This window comes from Channa argus, chromosome 1 (genome assembly GCF_033026475.1).
Source record: "Channa argus isolate prfri chromosome 1, Channa argus male v1.0, whole genome shotgun sequence".
Taxonomy (NCBI): domain Eukaryota; kingdom Metazoa; phylum Chordata; class Actinopteri; order Anabantiformes; family Channidae; genus Channa; species Channa argus.
The window spans coordinates 52,196,458-52,215,386 of record NC_090197.1 but is presented as its reverse complement, the minus strand read 5'-3'; the positions used below and the strand labels follow the sequence as shown (position 1 = coordinate 52,215,386).

Sequence of the window (18,929 nt, the reverse complement as noted above, 5' to 3'; positions counted from 1 at the left end):
ATCTTTATCTTGTCAGCCGTAGAGTTAAAAGTGGTCCACTCCTTTTTGTCAGTGTTGCCATATTTTTCTAACAGTTGTAAATTGTGAAAACCCATGTGCCAGATTCTGTTGGAAACTTGCAATAAGAAGAATTCATAGAAGAAGAAGGAGGAGTGTTTGGGCTTAGATATAATTAAACAGATGCCTTAACGAACTGCAAACCTGACTGAGTTTTTTTACCTACAGAGATGAGCCTAAATTGATAAAGAATCAGAGTAGTACTTTACAGCTCAGTAATAGCAGGGTAATGGTGGGGTAATAATTCTGAAATAACAAGGTAACGGTATTAATGTAATATGCAGAATATGCTCGAGTATGTTTTTCCCATTAACACATACCTCTAATCTAGTGTCTGAACCCATCTTCCTTGACTGTCTTGTATATAGATGAATTAAGTTACTGTTATTTTATTTTATTTTTTTATGTCACTTTATCACTTGTTCTTCCTGCCATATGCAGTCAGTGCCTTGAAAGATTCCTCTACAAGTAATGTCTGGATCAATGCTGGCTGTCTCTGTTTCACTGGTTCTCTAATCTGCAGACCAAGGATTGTTTAAAACCAAAAAACATCCAAACTGCAGACACGGCTCTTTCTTGAGCAGAAGTTCTCCTGGTTCATCTGGTCTCACTCTGTTAATCCTCCAGTCTGTTCTTTATCTAGCATAGTGTAACAGGCAACCTCTCCCTACTATAATGCTTCCTGGCTGACCACCAAGCTATTACTTATTTTATGTAGAACTATTTAATCGATATTGTTGTACGTACTCTGTTTCTGAATTATTTTCATATTTGTCACTTTATTAGGGTCACCCACAGTAAGTTGGTTTAACCAAGCAGTCCTGCTTCCCTCACTTCGCTCACTTCATGAATTTAATAATTGGTTTGAAACTGCTTTAGTGAAGTTTTTTCAGTGTCATCATTGTGGAAGATACTGCTGTTGAACTGTCATACAGAGACTTGTTTATGTACTTTGCATATTGCTTCAATGATGTGGGTTGGGTTAAAAACTCCTGTTAGTAGAATGGGACACAACATCAATGCACAGGTGCATCAGCACATATTAAAAAGTTGTTATGACAATGTTTTTATGACCTTCATAAAGTCAGGATCTTTTAGAGGTGATTTTGTTTGACCTATATGTATCCAACTGTTTGTTTGATGATTTTAAAAATACCGTGAAGTACTTTTTCAGATATTCTTGTTGCTGTTCCACAAATATTGTTTTTAAAATAGAAATTAATTATCTGGTTCTAAATTATTTTAGCTTGCTCAATGCTAAGTGCTTATTTAAAATTACTTGTAATAATTAAAATATTTTCGATATTCATCAAACGTTCATTTAAGTTAAGTATATAGGTCTCATTAATATGAACATGATGGTCCATGGCTTATAATTATGACCCTGCTGTGCATTTGAAAAATCAGGAACAGATGAGGTTTAGAAGAAATAATGTTTGGCAGCAAAAATTGAAATTGTTAAGTGAGGAGAAGCAGCTGCAGGTGTCCTAGTGGGGGACTGATGCTAGCTGACCCTGATTACAGCTGACCTGATGCTGCACCTTCATTAGGGTTGAACAATTTCTGTCACATGTCAGGATATAGTAAAACTAGTGCTAGTCTTCTAATACTGGAAGAATTATTAATATTTCCCATAATAGAAACTATTATGCACAAGGATCAGCTTGTGTCTGTTGTTTCTCTTATCATTTTATTCTCAAGTAGCCTCACCTCATTCTACAAATGCAAAGTACTTGTCTGCAATAGACAGACATCAGTCTTATAAGCCGAATGCTTTTAAATTCATGCCACTGTGCCTGTGTTCATTTTCATCATTTGTGTAAATGAATATTTTACTAGATAAAAAAACTAAATTGCGATAATCAGGTTTTTGCTTATTTATGACAGGCTTGGTAAATATTAGCATTTCTGCTAAAGAAGCTTTCTCATACGCACTTCTCCCACTGCTGCTCAAAATATAGCTGAGTTGTAGGACTTTTCTATTGTCCCCATTATTTTATTTTAAATGGCCTGAACCACAGAGCTTATCATACAGAAAATATGCAACTGTCCAAATAGGTTCTAGTCCCTGTTTGCTGTGTAGTTTTCATTGAACTTTAGTATGTTCTTTCAGTACATCTTGCTGAGGTTATTATGGTTTATTATTGGGGAAGGCCACCTTTTCCCACTAGCCTTCATCATGGATGACCCTTCATTTAGTAGTCTATTATTGAGACGCTCAGAACTAACCATGTTCCTTTGTAATTGTACTCCCCATATATGAACAAGTGAATTTCATGCATTTTTCCTGACATTTGCTTGCCTATGACATTTGGGCATGGCAGTGCATGAAAGCTGTTTAAATCTCACCATGAAAGGTCAGCTTGTGATTATTAACAGTGTCGCCTTTAAATGAGTCTACTTGTTCCAGTGTTGATGGATGGCTTTCAGCTGCACAAGGAAGAGGGAATATCGCATGTGTGTTGTTTGTTTTTTTTTTTTTTTTTTTTTCAGTCCTGTGGCCTGTTGTAGTTACAAAATACACTCTATAATTTCTTCTCTTTCAGCTTACTCTACTGTATCAGGTGTAAACGGACCCCTGGTGATCCTGGATAACGTTAAGGTGAAACTGCAAAGATGTTGTGTGTTCATAAAACTATATATCTATAATTGTAACTATAAATTACTACTAATGATATGCTGCTGTTTAATGATATTTGACTATTAGTAAATTCATTTTGAGAATTTATTACAAGTATGTATTACTAATATGAGTATTTTTTTTGGCCTACTTTAGTGAAACTCTGTTGAATGTCTTTGAATTAGTTTCCCAGATATGCAGAGATTGTTCACCTCACACTACCAGATGGGACCAAGAGGAGTGGGCAGGTTCTGGAGGTGATTGGCAGCAAGGCAGTTGTCCAGGTAAGAAACAAAAATGCGTAACTTATAAGGGATAAGTGATTTGTGCGTAGGGCTGGGTATTATAAAAACAATTCAATACCAGGATTGTTACCTCAACTTTGAGAAAAACCTTTATCTAATAAACTGACAGCTTAATGACAATAAATTCATTTCTACAACAGCCAAATCCTCTGTCCTCCTCTCTCTTATGGTGTTGCTGGCAAAGAGAGGGGATGTTTCGGAGAGTGGAGCTGCTGCTGCTCCCACATCACTCTCTCAAGCCTCTGTCACACATGCACTGAACTTAGGTTCTCCAGACTTTATCTGGAAGCGATGTAGGTGAGAATGCAAATCAGTGAGGTGCTCCCCATATTTGCTGGACCTTATCCTGTGAGCCCCCTAGTATAAAGTTACATTCGTGAGCCTGTGTAAGATGCATGCTGCAAATGTGCGTTTCCACCAAGTTTCTGTCAGTCGGTGCCACCTGTACGCTTTGATTCCTCTCTAAAATCAAGCTTTTCTCCAAGAAAAATTCTTCTGACGATCTCCTGCTTGTGTGTTACCTGTATAAAACACAACTCGGGTCAATGTCTGGACCGGATTTCCTCAGACATTGTGTGGATATTACAGTGAAAGAGGCTTCAGAGAGAGAGACCAGAACTTGTTTAAAGATACTGCATGGCAGATTAGGCTGCATGTTAGCGAACATACGGCTCTCATTTTAGCATGTTTATAGGGATTAGCGAACAAGCTTTAAAGGTCAGACCTGAAGTTAACCCTTTGCTGCAGGTTTGTGCTTGTTTAAAGTTTGATAAGGTTTCTTTCCTTGGCTTGTTACTCGTGGAGCTTATATTGTGGTTACAAAGAAAAGTGTGAACACTGTCACCCTGAATATCTCACCTCAGCTAGGCTCTGTCTGGTCTCCTGACCTGCTCTGTGTGTGTGTACGTACTTGCTACTTGGTGAGGATTAAAAAAAAAAAAAAAGGTATTTTTCTTACAAAGTGAGGCTTTTTTTTGGAATAGTATGGTTAAGGGGCTAAGGAATACATTACATACTGAGTGTCCTCATAATCATAGAAGTGTGTGTGTGTGTGCATGTTCACACAACACTGGGACCCCCATCCTCAGCCACGCAGACAGGAAGAACAGAAGGGTGACAGACTTCATTAATACTGCAAAGTTATATTTTCAGATCTGCTAATCCTACTCACTGCCTTTTTCAAGTGCCAGCATAATGCTAGGAATCAGTTGGGCCTCCTCCTCTGAGTCACACTGGCTGCACGAACAGTGTGTGACGCATATGTGAAATGCTTGTCGCTCCTTGCTTAGGTATTGAACTTTGCAATTGAATGACAGGTATTTTTACTTGATAGGATCGAAGCCGTGTTTAAAAAGTGACGGTATCAAAGTTTGATACCCACCCATGCTGTGATTCCTGCAGAACAAAGGTGAACAGAACAACAGCTGGGCCATAATTTTATACTAGTGCACAAGAGTATAAAAGATAAAGGTTGAAAGCGATTAACAAAATATAAACTATATAAAAATTACATTGAAATTACAAATTATTACATAAAAAATATGAGAAACGGGCAATGAATGATTATAAAAACATTTAAGTTGGACATTTTTTTTTTCTTCTCCCTTGGTTTTTTTGGCTAATCCCTTTAAACTTCATCATCTTAGTGGATTACGGCGTCTGCAAGTTGATTTGGAATAAAAAAAAATATCCTTCCTGATGGAACCTTCTCCACTTTTTAACAAGCTTGGAAACAGTACTCAGTTGTGCACTGGTTTATGCAACCTCAGTAGCTGTGGTTGGGCAGTTAGTGGGTTCAGTTTCTTGCCCAGGGACATATGTCTACAGGGACTCGGGTCATATTCCTCTATAAATTTCAGCGATTGAGAGGATCGCAGGTTTCGGGCACGCTCTCACTGCGCTCCTCCATGAGTGCTGTCTGCTGGTCCCTAAACCACGTTATAAAAGATCCTTAGCCCAGTGGTCTCATGATGGTGAAACAAGTTGCATATCACTGCAACTTGGTCAGCAGCCTCATTCCTAATATTAAGATGGAAGTTGAAGAATTGAAAAATTCTTAACTTCCTATGCGCAAAATATTTGACACTGTCAAAAAAGTGAAACATTTGCACTTTGCCCCATAAGGCTTCTCCTTGACTTGGCTTTTCTTGACATGTCTTGTCAGCTGTTTGTTGCACACATTTATACTTTGGTTTATGACCAAAAACTTGTAAAATGTTTTTACCCACTTGCAAATATTTTACCAGTTTGTTGTGATCAGTGTGATATTCTTTACTGCTGTCTGATGGGGCAGCAGCATCTGAGCCAGTGGCTCACGCAAATGGACAGTTGCAGTTGTTGACAGTGAAGCTATATTGTAACATGACTGAATACCTAATACATTTTAAAATGTAATTCTTCTTCGTTTCAGTGATGTATGACTGTGTCTACTTTTCAATTGGTAGTAGTAGTAGTAGTAGTAGTAGTAGTAGCAGCAGCAGCCTTTAACCTGCTTGTCTGTCCATACTTCATTACATCATACACACACACACCTCAGCTGGACATTGGGTTTAGTTTTGATTAGCAACCATTAACATGCTAACATTCTAAATCTCTATCGTGAAAATGGGAAACATTATACCTGATGAAATTATGGCGCCACCATTATAATTATGACTGTTTCCTTGCTGCGATCATTTTGTGCAAGTGCCAGTCCTAACTTATGGCAGAGAAAGTGTCTTAAGATTTCTTTAATCCGAATGATTTGTTGTGTCTGTCTGCTCAGGTGTTTGAGGGAACATCAGGCATTGATGCCAAGAAGACGGCCTGCGAGTTTACGGGTGACATCCTGCGTACCCCCGTGTCAGAGGACATGCTGGGTATGATCATTAAGATGGCGTACTTAATCCAAATTTAATGATAACACTCTAAACAGTCAATAATACTCTTGATTAGTCTACAGTTCATGTTTTGTTTGTAGCTGCATAATTCTTCTTCATCCTTCGATCTTTGTGATGCAGAGCTGAACATTTTGAAGGATATTGAATGTTGTAATACTGTATTTTACCTCACTGTGCATATTTTACTTACGTTTTCAATCTACTCAGTAAAAAGCAAAACAACACTGAATGAATGCTATTTACTTAATGTTCTTGACTGTCTCAATCAGTGTGATTATCTCAGTACAGCACAAGGTTACATATTTTTTTTAACAGCAATAGAAAGTAAGCCTGCTTTTGTTTTTGAAGTATCATTAATCACATTCATGAATTTATAATTACTTGTACTTGTTACTTGCAGGATTGACAAGAGCCAGCAGTGACACTCTTATCAGTTAGAGTGTGACACAAAATAGAATGGATCAGATGTGGTTGGAAGTGTCATATAATGAATTGTATTTTACTGGTGTTTCTTAGTAATTACCTTTGCATTCAACCTCCAGATAAACCAAATGGTTATTTAGCAAAAAACAGAATTTATTTCAGCTCAAATCTTCCTCTTCCAGGGCGTGTGTTTAATGGTTCAGGCAAACCCATCGATCGTGGTCCCAACGTGCTGGCTGAGGACTACTTGGATATCATGGGTACGACCTCATTTACCTATTAGATATTAACATAATAGTTCAATAACTTATCAATTATGTGACCAGTTGGTTCTTACTTTTACATAGCCCTGTTTAAACCATTTAACAGGCAATTTTTATAACAGAGTAAAGGCAGGAGGACAGAAGTCAGGGTGCTACAAAAACATGAAAAAGTATAAAAGATGAAAAGAAAAAACATTGAATTTATCAGATTTAAAAAAAAAATCTATTTGGTGGCAGAAGCAGCAGAAGAGGTGGGCAGTAAGACAGCAGAAGGACAGATTTTAAAATGTCCCTGATTAATAGGGTCAGGGGGCAAGCAGGAAATGTAAAAACTACAGATGTGTTATTTACCTAGAAAGACATGTCCCAAATTAAATTATTTAAAATTGTAATATTTTTACACTGTGTCATGAAGCTGCACTGCTGCTGAAAGGAATCACAAGAGACACTGTCTGTGACTTCAGAGTTCAACAACGAATTCAATCAAGTCTCTCACCAACAGCTAAACCTATGCTTAACATTACACAATATATGCAGATATTGTACTGAATTGTTGTTTTCTTTGTTTTCTTTCTACCGTGTGTGTGTGTGTGTGTGTGTGTGTGTGTGTGTGTGTGTGCGTGTGCGTGTGTGGTGGTTTATCTTAAGAGCTCTAGCTAAAACATTTTCTGTGTTGTCAGGTCAGCCCATTAATCCTCAGTGTCGTATCTACCCCGAGGAGATGATCCAGACCGGCATCTCAGCCATCGATGGCATGAACAGCATTGCCAGAGGACAGAAGATCCCAATTTTTTCTGCTGCTGGGCTGCCCCACAACGAGGTCAGACCCCTAACACATTACATTTTAACAGAGATATCGCTATACATATATATCGTACATATACCTATATAGACATCCCTATCCCTATAATGTGTAATTACCAGCATCCTGGAAATATTTGCTAAGTTCATATGCAATAGAATTAAACCTTTTCTAATACCAAAGTAGAATTTAAATATACACCATATATAAATGTTGAAGCCCAAACCATTTCAGACTGTTTTCTATGGCAGTTTGATGATAGAAATTAGCCAGTGCTGGCTTTCAGCCATTTTTCTCTGCCATATGATTAACAGTTTAAGATCTTTCCTAATTTCTATCCATGCCTTCGAAAACCTACCTACCTTTAATTTGGCAGGATTCAAGTGAAGTTACACAGTTCATTGGTAAATGCTGGTTAATACACCGATTAACTACAGCGTTAGCACTGGTTAATCCCATTTTAGGTAATATTGTGTATTTTATAGGATAAGTTCCTTCAAACCATGGTAACAAGCAGCTGTTTACCACACTCAGTTTGTTGTAGTTGATATGTTAATCCAATAAGATCAAGTGATACTTTGAAGGGGAGAGTAGTCTGTTCTTACCAGCTAGAATATTGTAGCATGCTTGATTACATGGGAAAATTTTGTAACTTGCCTCAAGGCAAATATGAACTAAAATAAAATAAGCAATGGCCACAACGGCAACCCCATTGTATTGTATAACTGTAGCGATTGATTTATTCCTCTGTGACAAAAGCTCTCTGGCACAGTTTTTTGACAGACAGGCCATTCAGATTTATAAACCGACATTGACCCTAGTTCTTTTTCATTCTTGCTAATCTTTGCATGCCAGTTCCCAGGGTCAACATTTATTCCGGTAAATTCTAACAATGGACAACCATTGTTGCGTTTTAATAGGCAGTGAAAGCCTATTTTTATTTTGTTATTACAGACCCAAATCTTTGACAGCAATCACGACTATGTTTAGCAGAGCCCAAATTTTAATGCAGAATTGTGTGGATTGCACTGAAGCCTGAAAGGAGAATCACATTTAATGTTACTCCTTAGGAACCTGAGACAGGATGGAGTTTTCTTTTGATAAAGTGTCTTAATAAGCTATTACCAGCTGTCAGTTTTCAGGAAAACTAACATATCAGGTCAGTTCATTACCATTAATTCACTGACATAAATTGATGATGGGACTAAATGAAACCTACTGTTTTAGGTGTGTTTGGTCTCTCTAAGGCTTCCGCACAACAATGCTGTGTGTAAAACCAAAGATTGTATACGAGTCAAGAAGCCGCCACAACACTGATGGAAAATCATTCATCATTTCTATAAATGAACCAAATCGGGTTTTAATTCTGAATCGGGACCTTCAGTATTTGAAGCAAAATGCTGTAGGCTGTTATTATGTAGACACGTGTTTAATCCACATGTAATGCTGCTATGTGCACAGTATATTTACATTTACCATCTATACTGAGAACAGAGTTGTCTTTAGAAATAGATTCAGTTCAGTATGATCTAATTTTCAGGCTGTTGTGGAAAACTGCCTCTGTTTATAAAATCTATGTCGTTTTTAAGGTAATTGGTGAAAGCAGGTTGCAATCTGTGCAGAACCAAGAAAATCATGCAGGAGGCCAATTCACACTGAGCTTAGATAAATACATAACAATAATTACCCTGAACCAATGTGAGCACAGAACCTATACATCACCTCAACATGTAAGACCTTCTTAAATACTTTAAAATATACATCCTGTCAACAATCAGGGAAATAAAAAAGCTACATTTGTTTTAATCAACAGAAAAAAATGTTTTGTTGAACGTGTAGAATTGTCTCGTAGTTTGTCTCGTACTATGGTTTGGACAATGTTTTCCTTAGTTTCCAATAGTAGTATTCTCCTTCAGTCATTTATATATCCCCACATGTGAAGTTTGTAAGGGGGAATCCCCCTCCCTCTCTAAAAAATAATTTTATGCCCTATTTACACTTGAAGTAGCTTTATTTTTTCTATAAATGGTAAATGACCACTTATATAGCGCTTTTATCCAAAGCACTTTGCAAGATTGACTCCCAATCACACACACACTCACACTCGGATTGCTGTCATGCAAGGTGTTCACCTGACCCACTGGGAGCAACTTGAGGTTCAGTGTCTTGTCCAAGGACGCTTCGACACGTAGCAGGCATCGAAACACTGACCCTGTGCTCCGTGGAGGGCTGCCTTACCAACTGATCTTCTGCAGCCCTCTATACCACAACCTCATGTTTCCTAAATGCAAGTAGGAATTAAACAGTAGCAAGTAGGTAATGTTTAGATCTAAAAAGATAACCACCAACCCACTTTATGGAGGAAACCTATTTCGGCTGCTTGCACTGTATTTGCAATCTTATTCTTATAGTACCTACCCAGAGCTCATTGGTAACGGTTGCATTGCAGACTTAATTTAAAGCCTTGCCTGGCAGTAACAGTTTGACTGTCAGTATTGCTGCGGACACGAGACCAATCCGCCTTTCAGTCTTGTGATTTATTTTACCCTTACTCATAAACGACACCCTGAAAAACTTGTCCTCCTTCATGTGAAACAGTGGCTCATTCCTGAAGGGAGCAATCCACTTTTTCAAGAAAAGAAGTTTGTAGATGCTGACTGTTATCCCATTTTTCTGATTTAATAGAACCACATCATCTGCAAAAAGCTAAAGAGTTGGACATGGCAAGGACAGAATTCAAATTGCTGCTCCTGAATCAGGGGATCGTTAAAAAGTATCTCTGTAAAGAATAATGCGTTTTAATAGAAACTAATATTTTAATAGAGTTACTTAAAACAGATATAGGATAATGTAATGATCCTATATGTTTCTGGTATAAACACCTCTAAATTACGTACATTTCAACTTTGTTTCTGGGGATATTGTGGTGTTTTGTAATTCTGACATGGCAAAAAGCCTTGAATTCCTATGAATCTCAAAAGTTGGTTAAACTGCATGAACTGTAGTTTTAAATTTTACCCAAAGGTACCAGAATAATGAAATGATTTCAACTGTGAGTTGAAAAGATAACTGAGTTTTTTTTCAAAGAATTATTTCTTTTACACAATCATCTTCTATGGTGTTAATTTATGCTGATTCAGGCCATAGGACCTCAAACTGTGAACCATGCATAACACTGTCTATGGAAACGATAATTTGTAACACACAGAAATAGGAACTTAACATCCACATATTCTCACACATGCAAATTGCTTTATAAAATTGAATTTTCATATATTTTTAAAGATTGTTGAATTCTTGTTGCCAGATTGCCGCTCAGATATGTCGTCAGGCTGGCCTTGTGCAGAAATCAAAGGATGTGATGGACTACAGTGCTGAGAACTTTGCCATTGTCTTCGCTGCCATGGGGGTAAGCAGGCCGGCACACTGCAGAATTCAGCGGACACCTTTATTTTACTCCATTTGTAACGCTAATCTTCCTCTTAACCCTGATGTGACACCGTGTCCCCTGTCTCCCAGCCTGCTTTGTGTCTCTTATTCACAAGGTTATTTAACCTTTAAGTCCCCCTTGTTATTTCTGCACCTCTGACCATATCCCCAGCCCATGCAGACAGGTTACTAATTCAACAGGTCCTTTAACACGGTCAGCCCTGCAGTATCAAGTTCCCTTCTTCTCAGCTGCACCTCTGCTGTAAATCCCCGACGGTGTCTGGTTGACCTCTACCAAACACATTGAGGCACACATGCACACACATATTTGCTCACTAATTAAATGCTATCCCTTCTTTCTTTTAGTTCTCTAAAACGTCACCTTCCTTTGTTGGCAGAGGAGACAAGAGGAGTTGAAAACATTTCAATGGGAATCTCTACAAGTCAAAAGATTTTGCTTCATTTCTAGTTTGACCTAGGTTATGGTCTTAATCCTAAAAGCACAAAACAAGTCTTAGCTTTATCATAGAAAAACACATTTGATTAGCCATTGTAAAGTCCATTTATTCATTGCTCTACAAAAAAATAAATTAATGGCAGCACTTTAATAGCCACTGATTTATGTCCTAACTGTGTGACTTTGAGACTAGTTTCACCACATTTATGTGAGTTATAGGGGAGTTATTTTTTATTTTTTTTAATTTGTGTCATTTATTTATCAGGTCAACATGGAGACTGCTCGGTTCTTCAAGTCCGATTTTGAAGAGAATGGCTCCATGGATAATGTCTGCCTTTTCCTGAACCTGGCCAATGACCCAACGTAAGACTCAGTCAGAAATATTTAATATGTATATTAAAGCACTAACTGTACCAGATGATCTCAGATCTTTTTGTTGTTGTTGTTTTGCTAATGTATGTTTGATTATAAATTCACAAACTTAAAATGTTCCTTAGCTGATAATAACTAGTGAACAGTTGCTTTGATTGGTAGGTAATGTTTTAATGTGTACAATATAATTACTAAGGGTTTGTTTGACCAATTAGCATTGAGCGTATCATCACTCCTCGCCTGGCCCTCACTACAGCAGAGTACATGGCCTACCAGTGTGAGAAGCATGTCCTGGTCATCCTGACGGACATGAGCTCCTATGCTGAGGCTCTGAGAGAGGTACGACTACCATCTGTCTTACACGTTTATTCAACTGTTCAAAGTTTTGGGGGGGGAAAAGCTGTTATAGCTACAAAGGGTGGGCTGACACTAAAGTTCATATGGGTCTAAAGGCAGGTGAGCGAATACTTTTGGCAATATAGTGTATGTGACTAAGGAGGCCACACAGTTCTCAAATAATTCAACATGTTTTAATTGAATACATAAAGATAGTTATGCTTGTGAGCGAGTCAGTGTTGTATGCAGTGCTGGATGGGTAGCATGAAAATAGTGTGTTTCTAGATGAGGCCATCACAATACAAAAATCCCCTGTCAGTGTTGTTTGATTAAACAATTTATTGTACAAGAAGAGGTGACAAAAAAGAAAAAAAGTGGTGCTTCTTATATATTTTGTGTTCTCAGAACAGGTGATAAAAACCAGTAAGTTACGACCGGAGAATTGACTATTTAGAAATTCAGAAAATATATATTTTTGGCACAGCAGCGTGACCTCATTATCCTCTGCACACAGTCAAAGGATTTCTCTGTATCAAGGTAAAGTGATTAGCTTTTCTAAAATGTTTCTGAACATGATGCTCTTACACACACATTCTGTTTTAGAGCTGGAGTAGTTCAGTGATCCTCACCATGTCATTCGCAATCTCGGCCCGACCTAACCTGTTATTAAATGTAAGCTCAAGAATGCTGGTGTACAGTGAAAGATAAACATCCGATAAATAAAACGTAGTAGTCATCATTCTGATGATGGGGGGGGCGAGAAGTCTCAGTGAATGACTCGCCCATTCACTGCGACCCTTTCTAACACACACGTTAAGAACTTATGGAAATATGGAAACGTTGTTCGGACTTTGTTCCAGAGGAAATAAAATCCCTTCCTAAACGGACTATTCGGCCACGGAAACACTCTTATCAGAGCGTCGGACAAATCAAGACCGTGGACATACAGAATACAGAAGCAGGGCGAAATGGGCAGGCTGTTCCAGGCTCTGCACAGACTGGCTATTTCCAGTTTACTTCTAGTCAACGCTTGCTTTCTCGTCAACAAAACGGACAATTTGAGACATGGCTGCATGAAAACATCCCAGATGCAACTGTGGAACTACAGGGACACAATTTATACAGAGCAGACAACTCACCAGACGCTGAGAAGAAAGGAGGAGGTGTGTGTGTGTTTTTGTGAGGAACAACCTTTGGACTAATGTCACATACAGATGTAGGCATTGAAAGTTCCATGGTTTTTGTGTGCGGTATGTCCACGGTACCCTACTGGTGGCGTTCTGCCAGTAATGCAGTGTGTTTAATTCAGAAAAAGGCTCAGTAAATCCAGCATGCAGTTCTTCTTTCAGTCACCAGGCGTCACAGTGTTGTGCTTACCATCAGTCCACAGTACTGAATCCTGCTGTTTGTGGATGTTTGTCTGCACTTATATAGCGCATTTCTACCCATTGGCACTCAAAGCGCTTCACACTGCTTCTTATTCACCCATTCTCACTTACAATCACACACACACTCACACACCAATGGGGGAGCTGCTCTGCAGCTGGCCAACGCTCACCAGGAGAGACTAAGTTTAGGTTCAGTGTCTTGCTCATGGACACTTTGACATGTGGCCGGAGGAGCCGGGGATCGAACCAACCGCTGCGGGATTGGTGGACGATCCTGTGCCACAGTCGCTCCTTAACAGTGGCATTAACAACTTCTTAGTGAAAACTAGTTTTAAATCTGATTGATGTTGACTTTGATGATGATGTGATGGACATAGGATTGTGTCTCTGTCTCTTTAAACTGGGTTGCGATTACATTTCTGTTTCATACAAAATCATGCAAAATCATTTTGAAGGGAACATTTGATATATGGATTATAGCCCACTGCAACATGTCTTTGACAATTAAATCGATACATTTACCTACAGACAAATGAACACCATCTGCGCTTTAATGGCAGATTTGTGAGTTCGATTAGAACGTTGTTCCATGAACAAACTATAACCAACGTTATCAAAACTGCTGACTTGAAACACCGATAAACATCCTGATAAATGATTAAAAACAACTTAGATAAAACAAAATAAAAATGACAACACAATTAATTTGGCATAAAATTAAGCAAATTGGATGAAGCTGGTGTAGCATTTTTCTAAATATCTTAGTCATTTTTCATCAAATGAGGAAGCAGAAAAAAGTTACGGAATCTGCTGAGGCTGCTCTACAGGCTGTGTATACTAGGGAAGTAGGGATGGGAGAGGTGAGGTGCCTAACAAGTCCCCCGAGTCCCCCTCTGTGCACAGTCAGACCAATAGGCTCTGTTTTTAACACCTACATACCAACAAGTTATTAGCAGGATAAAGAGCCAGGTCAAGTCAGTTCACTTCTGGTCTGAGGAGACTGCGGAAGCAATGCAGGATTGTTTTGAGGACACAAGGTGGGAACTTTTCGATTCGGGAGACACAGAGTAATACACCTCCACGGTACTGGACTACGTTTTGTGTACATCAGGGTGCCTGGAAACCAAAAGCCCTGGTTCCACAGCACTGTTCAAACTCTGCTGAAAGCCAGAAATACAGCACTGGAATGAGGTGACAGGGAGACCTACAGAAGATCTACAGTGGAACTTAGAAGAAGGATTTTTGCTGCCAAAAGGAAATACAAAATGCAACTCGAACAGCATTTCAATGAGAATAACAATGGCAGCATGTGGCAGGGGATTAGAACAATTACAATCTATAAACAAATCCCCTGCCCACTCTCCACAGTTGACCCCTCCGCCCCTGATCAGCTAAACGCCCCCCCACCCCGTTTAGACAGTAACACAAGTGTAAGAGTGCCACCTCCTAAAACCCTCACACACCTCTTACATACCATCAACTCCCCCCAGAGAGAAAAAGAAAGGCAACCAATTACCTTGCACCAATACCAGGGCCAGCGGGCTCCTAACATCAACGGCAGGAAAGCAGCTGTCCAGATGGTCACAGGTTGCTCTCTAACAGCACATATTGAACATGTCACTAAAGGAACCCACCTGCCTAGACCTTGACCATCATCGCTGTACGGAAGCACTAACATGCTTAAATGATTATTGCCCTGTTGCACTAACACCAATAATCATGAAGAGCTTGAGAGACTGGTAATTAATTATATTAAGACCTCCATCCCTTCCGACCTGGACCAGCACCAGTTTGCCTATAAAGCCAATAGGTGCCCTGAGGATGCCATCTCACCCCAGCTCCACACTGCCCTCCACACCTGGAGAACCCTAACACCTGTGTGATGATGTTTGTTGATTTCAGCTCTGCCTTTAGTATCATCAACCCATGTTAACTTGTCAACAAGCTACTGTCACTGGGTCTGGACTACCACCTCTGTGGTTGGATTAAAGACTTCTTCTCCAATAGACTTGGATACCTCATCTCCTCTAACACAATCCTGGCACCCGCCAAGGCTGTGTTCTCCCCTCTTATACTCACTTTTCATACAACTGCTCTCACATTCAAAACACAAATCACAAAACAGTTCACAGATGACACAGCAGTGGTGGGGACAATAACCAACAATGATGAGACAGCCTACAGAGAGGAGGCCCAGGCCCTCACATCCTAGTCCCAGAACAATGACCTGCTCCTCAACACCAGCAAAACAAAGGAGCTTGTCATTGAATTCAGGAAACACGAGCACAACACATGCCAATCAATAGAGAAGAAGTGTAACAGTTTAGGAGTTGGTCCCTTGGTGTTCTCTGAGGATCTGACAGGAATGAACACCAGGGAGCTAGTGAAGAGATCCCAGCAGAGCCTCTTCAGGAAAACTGGGCTCCCATAGAAACACCTCACTAACTTCTACCACTGCACCATAGAAAGTGAAAGGAATAGCGGCACAGTGTCACAGACGGCACAGTCTTGAAAAATACTTGTCTTCGTTTCTATATATAAATATAACAAAGTAAATCTATTACAAAGTAAGATAAATCAAAGTCGTTGTTTCAAATGACTAAGCGTTGGAAAGATTTTTGGGATTATTTTACAACAAAAACAAAAGAGACGTGTGCACACTGTCTTAGGCTGTAATTTGTATGATGTTTAGTTAATGAATTGATTAAGGGCAAACAAAATGTACAACAAAAATGTAAATTGATAAATATTGCGGCCTAAATTATGTCGAAGTGTCTCTGGGCAGGACACTGAACCCCTAACAGCCCATTCCCCTCCCCAGCTGTGCAGTGCCGGTCCAAGCCCGGTAGAAATTGGGGAGGGTTGCGTCAGGAAGGGCACCCGGCGTAAAAACTGTGCCAAATCAACATGCGGACAATGATCCCTGAACTCGAGGGATATGCCGAAAGAACAAAAATAAAAATAAATAAAAAAATAGAAAAATTGCAGCCTGCATTAGTGTGCAGGAATGTTTTGTGTTGTTGGTTGGATTCAGGTGCACAGGTTTTGTCTAATGCAGCTTGTTAACGTGTGAAGGCTGTTTTTTCAATAGATGCGTTTGCACTTACATAAACCGACGTTGTTATCCTGCTCCTGAGTTTTAGGTTACAGTCCTGCTCACTGTTATTGGCACCACTTAATTTTTTGGATAATCTGTATTGTAACTGCATTTATACAATCAGGATTTTTTAACAGAGAACCTTTCAATTCCAGTTTACAAGACATAAAAACATGTAGGTTTTTTTTTTTTTTTTTTTTGGTTTTGTTTTTTCAACCATTTCTGCTTGCTCTTGGATGTGTGCTTTGGGTCTCGCTGGAGGGCCAGTGATCTTCAACTCAAACCAAGTTTTCTTACACTGGATAGAAATTTGTGCTCTAAAACCTCTTGGTAATTCTCTGATTTCATGATTCCGGTGATATGGTCAAGGCCTCCAGTACCAGAAACAGCAAAGCAGCCCCACAGCATCATGGATCATGTTGTTCGTTTCCTAGTAAGCGTCATTGCAGCGGCTGTAAACAAACTGTTGGTGTGCATGGCCAGAAAAGCTCTATTTTGGTTTTCACCACAGAACATTTTCCCGGGATTGTAGTTTGTCCAAGTACTCTGGCAAAGATCAGTCATCTTTTCTTTAGCAATGGTGTCTTCCTTGGCCTTCATCCATAGCTCTGCTTGGATAAGTGTCCAATGTATGGAAACATGTAAAGCGCTTGACTCGACGGATTCTTGATCTGAAAAAAGCCTGACAAAAGCAGGTTTCTTTTAATTACAAATTATTATGGAGACATTAGTCCTGTGGATATGCAGTGAGAACCTCTGGAAGACCAAGGACCATGTCAGATGCCATGTCAGAAAACCAGACAAGCTGTATCACAACTGTGGAGCGGTAAATAAAAGAAAGCTTTGTTATGTAAATTCTTTTGCACTTAATACAGACACCTGGGCGTCTTTTAACTTTCTTCTATAACTGTGACTGTACACTACTTTGACAGCCAGTAAATTCTGTCATCACCCTAATGTTTGCCATAGATGTCTAGTATCTCTGCTACTCGAGAGTTGCCCTTGGATTTTCGTCTTTCTTTTCAGTATTACAGATCTCTTTTTAAAGTTTAGCAGCTTGTTTTGCAAATATTCCTTGTGCTCCTTTGAGAGATTCAACTCACTTTTTTTCAGGGAATATCTCTTTTTAAAGGTTCAATTATTTTTTTTGTTTCTGACACGTTATTTCTTTTAACAAAAAAAAAAAAAAAAAAAAAAAAAAGCGTCAGAAATTGGGTAAAAAGAAGCACCCAAATATACCGTATTAAATCCTAAAATTCTCATTCAAACATTAAAAAAAATGTCTGGAAATTTTACTTAATTCCTTTTGAATGTTACACATTTGTGTGTTCAAAGTTTTAAAACATGCTTTCAAACTTTCACTACAGTCCTTTCAAAGATTCTACCAAATTCTTAAACATTTAACACTCTTTTTAGAGTTTCTGCTCAGTTTTCTCAGCCAATTATGTGGCTTCTAGTAGAATGTAAGACAATTAGCTGATGGATTGTTAATTAATCTACACTCAGTACCCAATAATGAGAAATTGAAAGCAGAATTTTTGAAATGTCTGTAAACTGAAATATCACATGTACATAAGTATTTAGACCCTTTGCAACAACACATGAAATGTAGCTCCGGTGCCTCCCTATCTACAGCTTGATTGGAGTCCACCTTTGGTAAATGAAATTGATTGGACACCTTTCTATAGAAGGGCTCATAGCTGACAAAATGCATAGTGTATCAGAGCAAAGCCATTGGGTCAAAGGAACTGCCTGCAGAGTTCAGAGAGCATTATTGAAAGGTGGCAACAGCAGCTCCGTTAGTAAAGTGGCCACCCAACAAACATAAGGTCGGAGGTTCACACCCAGCTGATTTAAAAAAAATAACTCCAAGTTATGCCATCTAAAGTAATTGCATGATTAGATAACATTTAGGATTTTCAGGCACAAATACAATAGATCCAGTTTGTTGTAAATTAAAAGTAAGAATTTTCAGGACATTTAGAACTTTATGGCATGTTTAAAGTTTGACTAATTGATTTGTTATGTCTGGTTTGGTAAATAAATAAAGTTGGGTGTCATCTGCATAGCAATGAAAATTTATGGAGTGTTTCCTATCATGTTGCCTTAGAAGAACATTTTTGTGTGGACTATTCATCATGAATGTGAACAAATTGGGATCTATCTAATACATGGTGTTTAGATCATCCTAATGTGATTTCATTTATTCCAAATCACATGTTCCAGTCTCCTTCATAAAATATTTTGATAATTTTAGTCAAATGCACATAGACAACTGAGACAAGTCTGTTGACTGAACCTAAGACCGTTTGTAAGTTTCAGCTTTGCTTTGCTACAAGAGAAAGTTTTTAAGTCGTGATACATAGCCTGATTTAAAAAAAAAATTGTCCTAATTTATCAAAAAGGAATGCAAGCATTTGCACCCAAGTAATTATTTATTTCTTTTTTTATATAACTTTGGACAGTATAGTAGTAGTTTATATGCTTCATTTTTATTACTT

The 18,929-nt window shown here is 38.7% G+C and overlaps 1 protein-coding gene across 1 annotated transcript in view; it reads left to right on the top strand.

Moving 5' to 3' along the window:
* atp6v1ba (ATPase, H+ transporting, lysosomal, V1 subunit B, member a) overlaps positions 1-18,929 on the top strand; it is a 40,498-nt gene that overhangs the window by 12,089 nt on the left and 9,480 nt on the right. The window contains exons 2-9 of the mRNA XM_067475831.1: positions 2,604-2,659; positions 2,863-2,961; positions 5,747-5,840; positions 6,467-6,544; positions 7,228-7,367; positions 10,657-10,758; positions 11,501-11,598; positions 11,823-11,946. Coding sequence (XP_067331932.1) covers positions 2,604-2,659; positions 2,863-2,961; positions 5,747-5,840; positions 6,467-6,544; positions 7,228-7,367; positions 10,657-10,758; positions 11,501-11,598; positions 11,823-11,946 — 791 coding nt within the window. The remainder of the gene's footprint in view (positions 1-2,603; positions 2,660-2,862; positions 2,962-5,746; positions 5,841-6,466; positions 6,545-7,227; positions 7,368-10,656; positions 10,759-11,500; positions 11,599-11,822; positions 11,947-18,929) is intronic.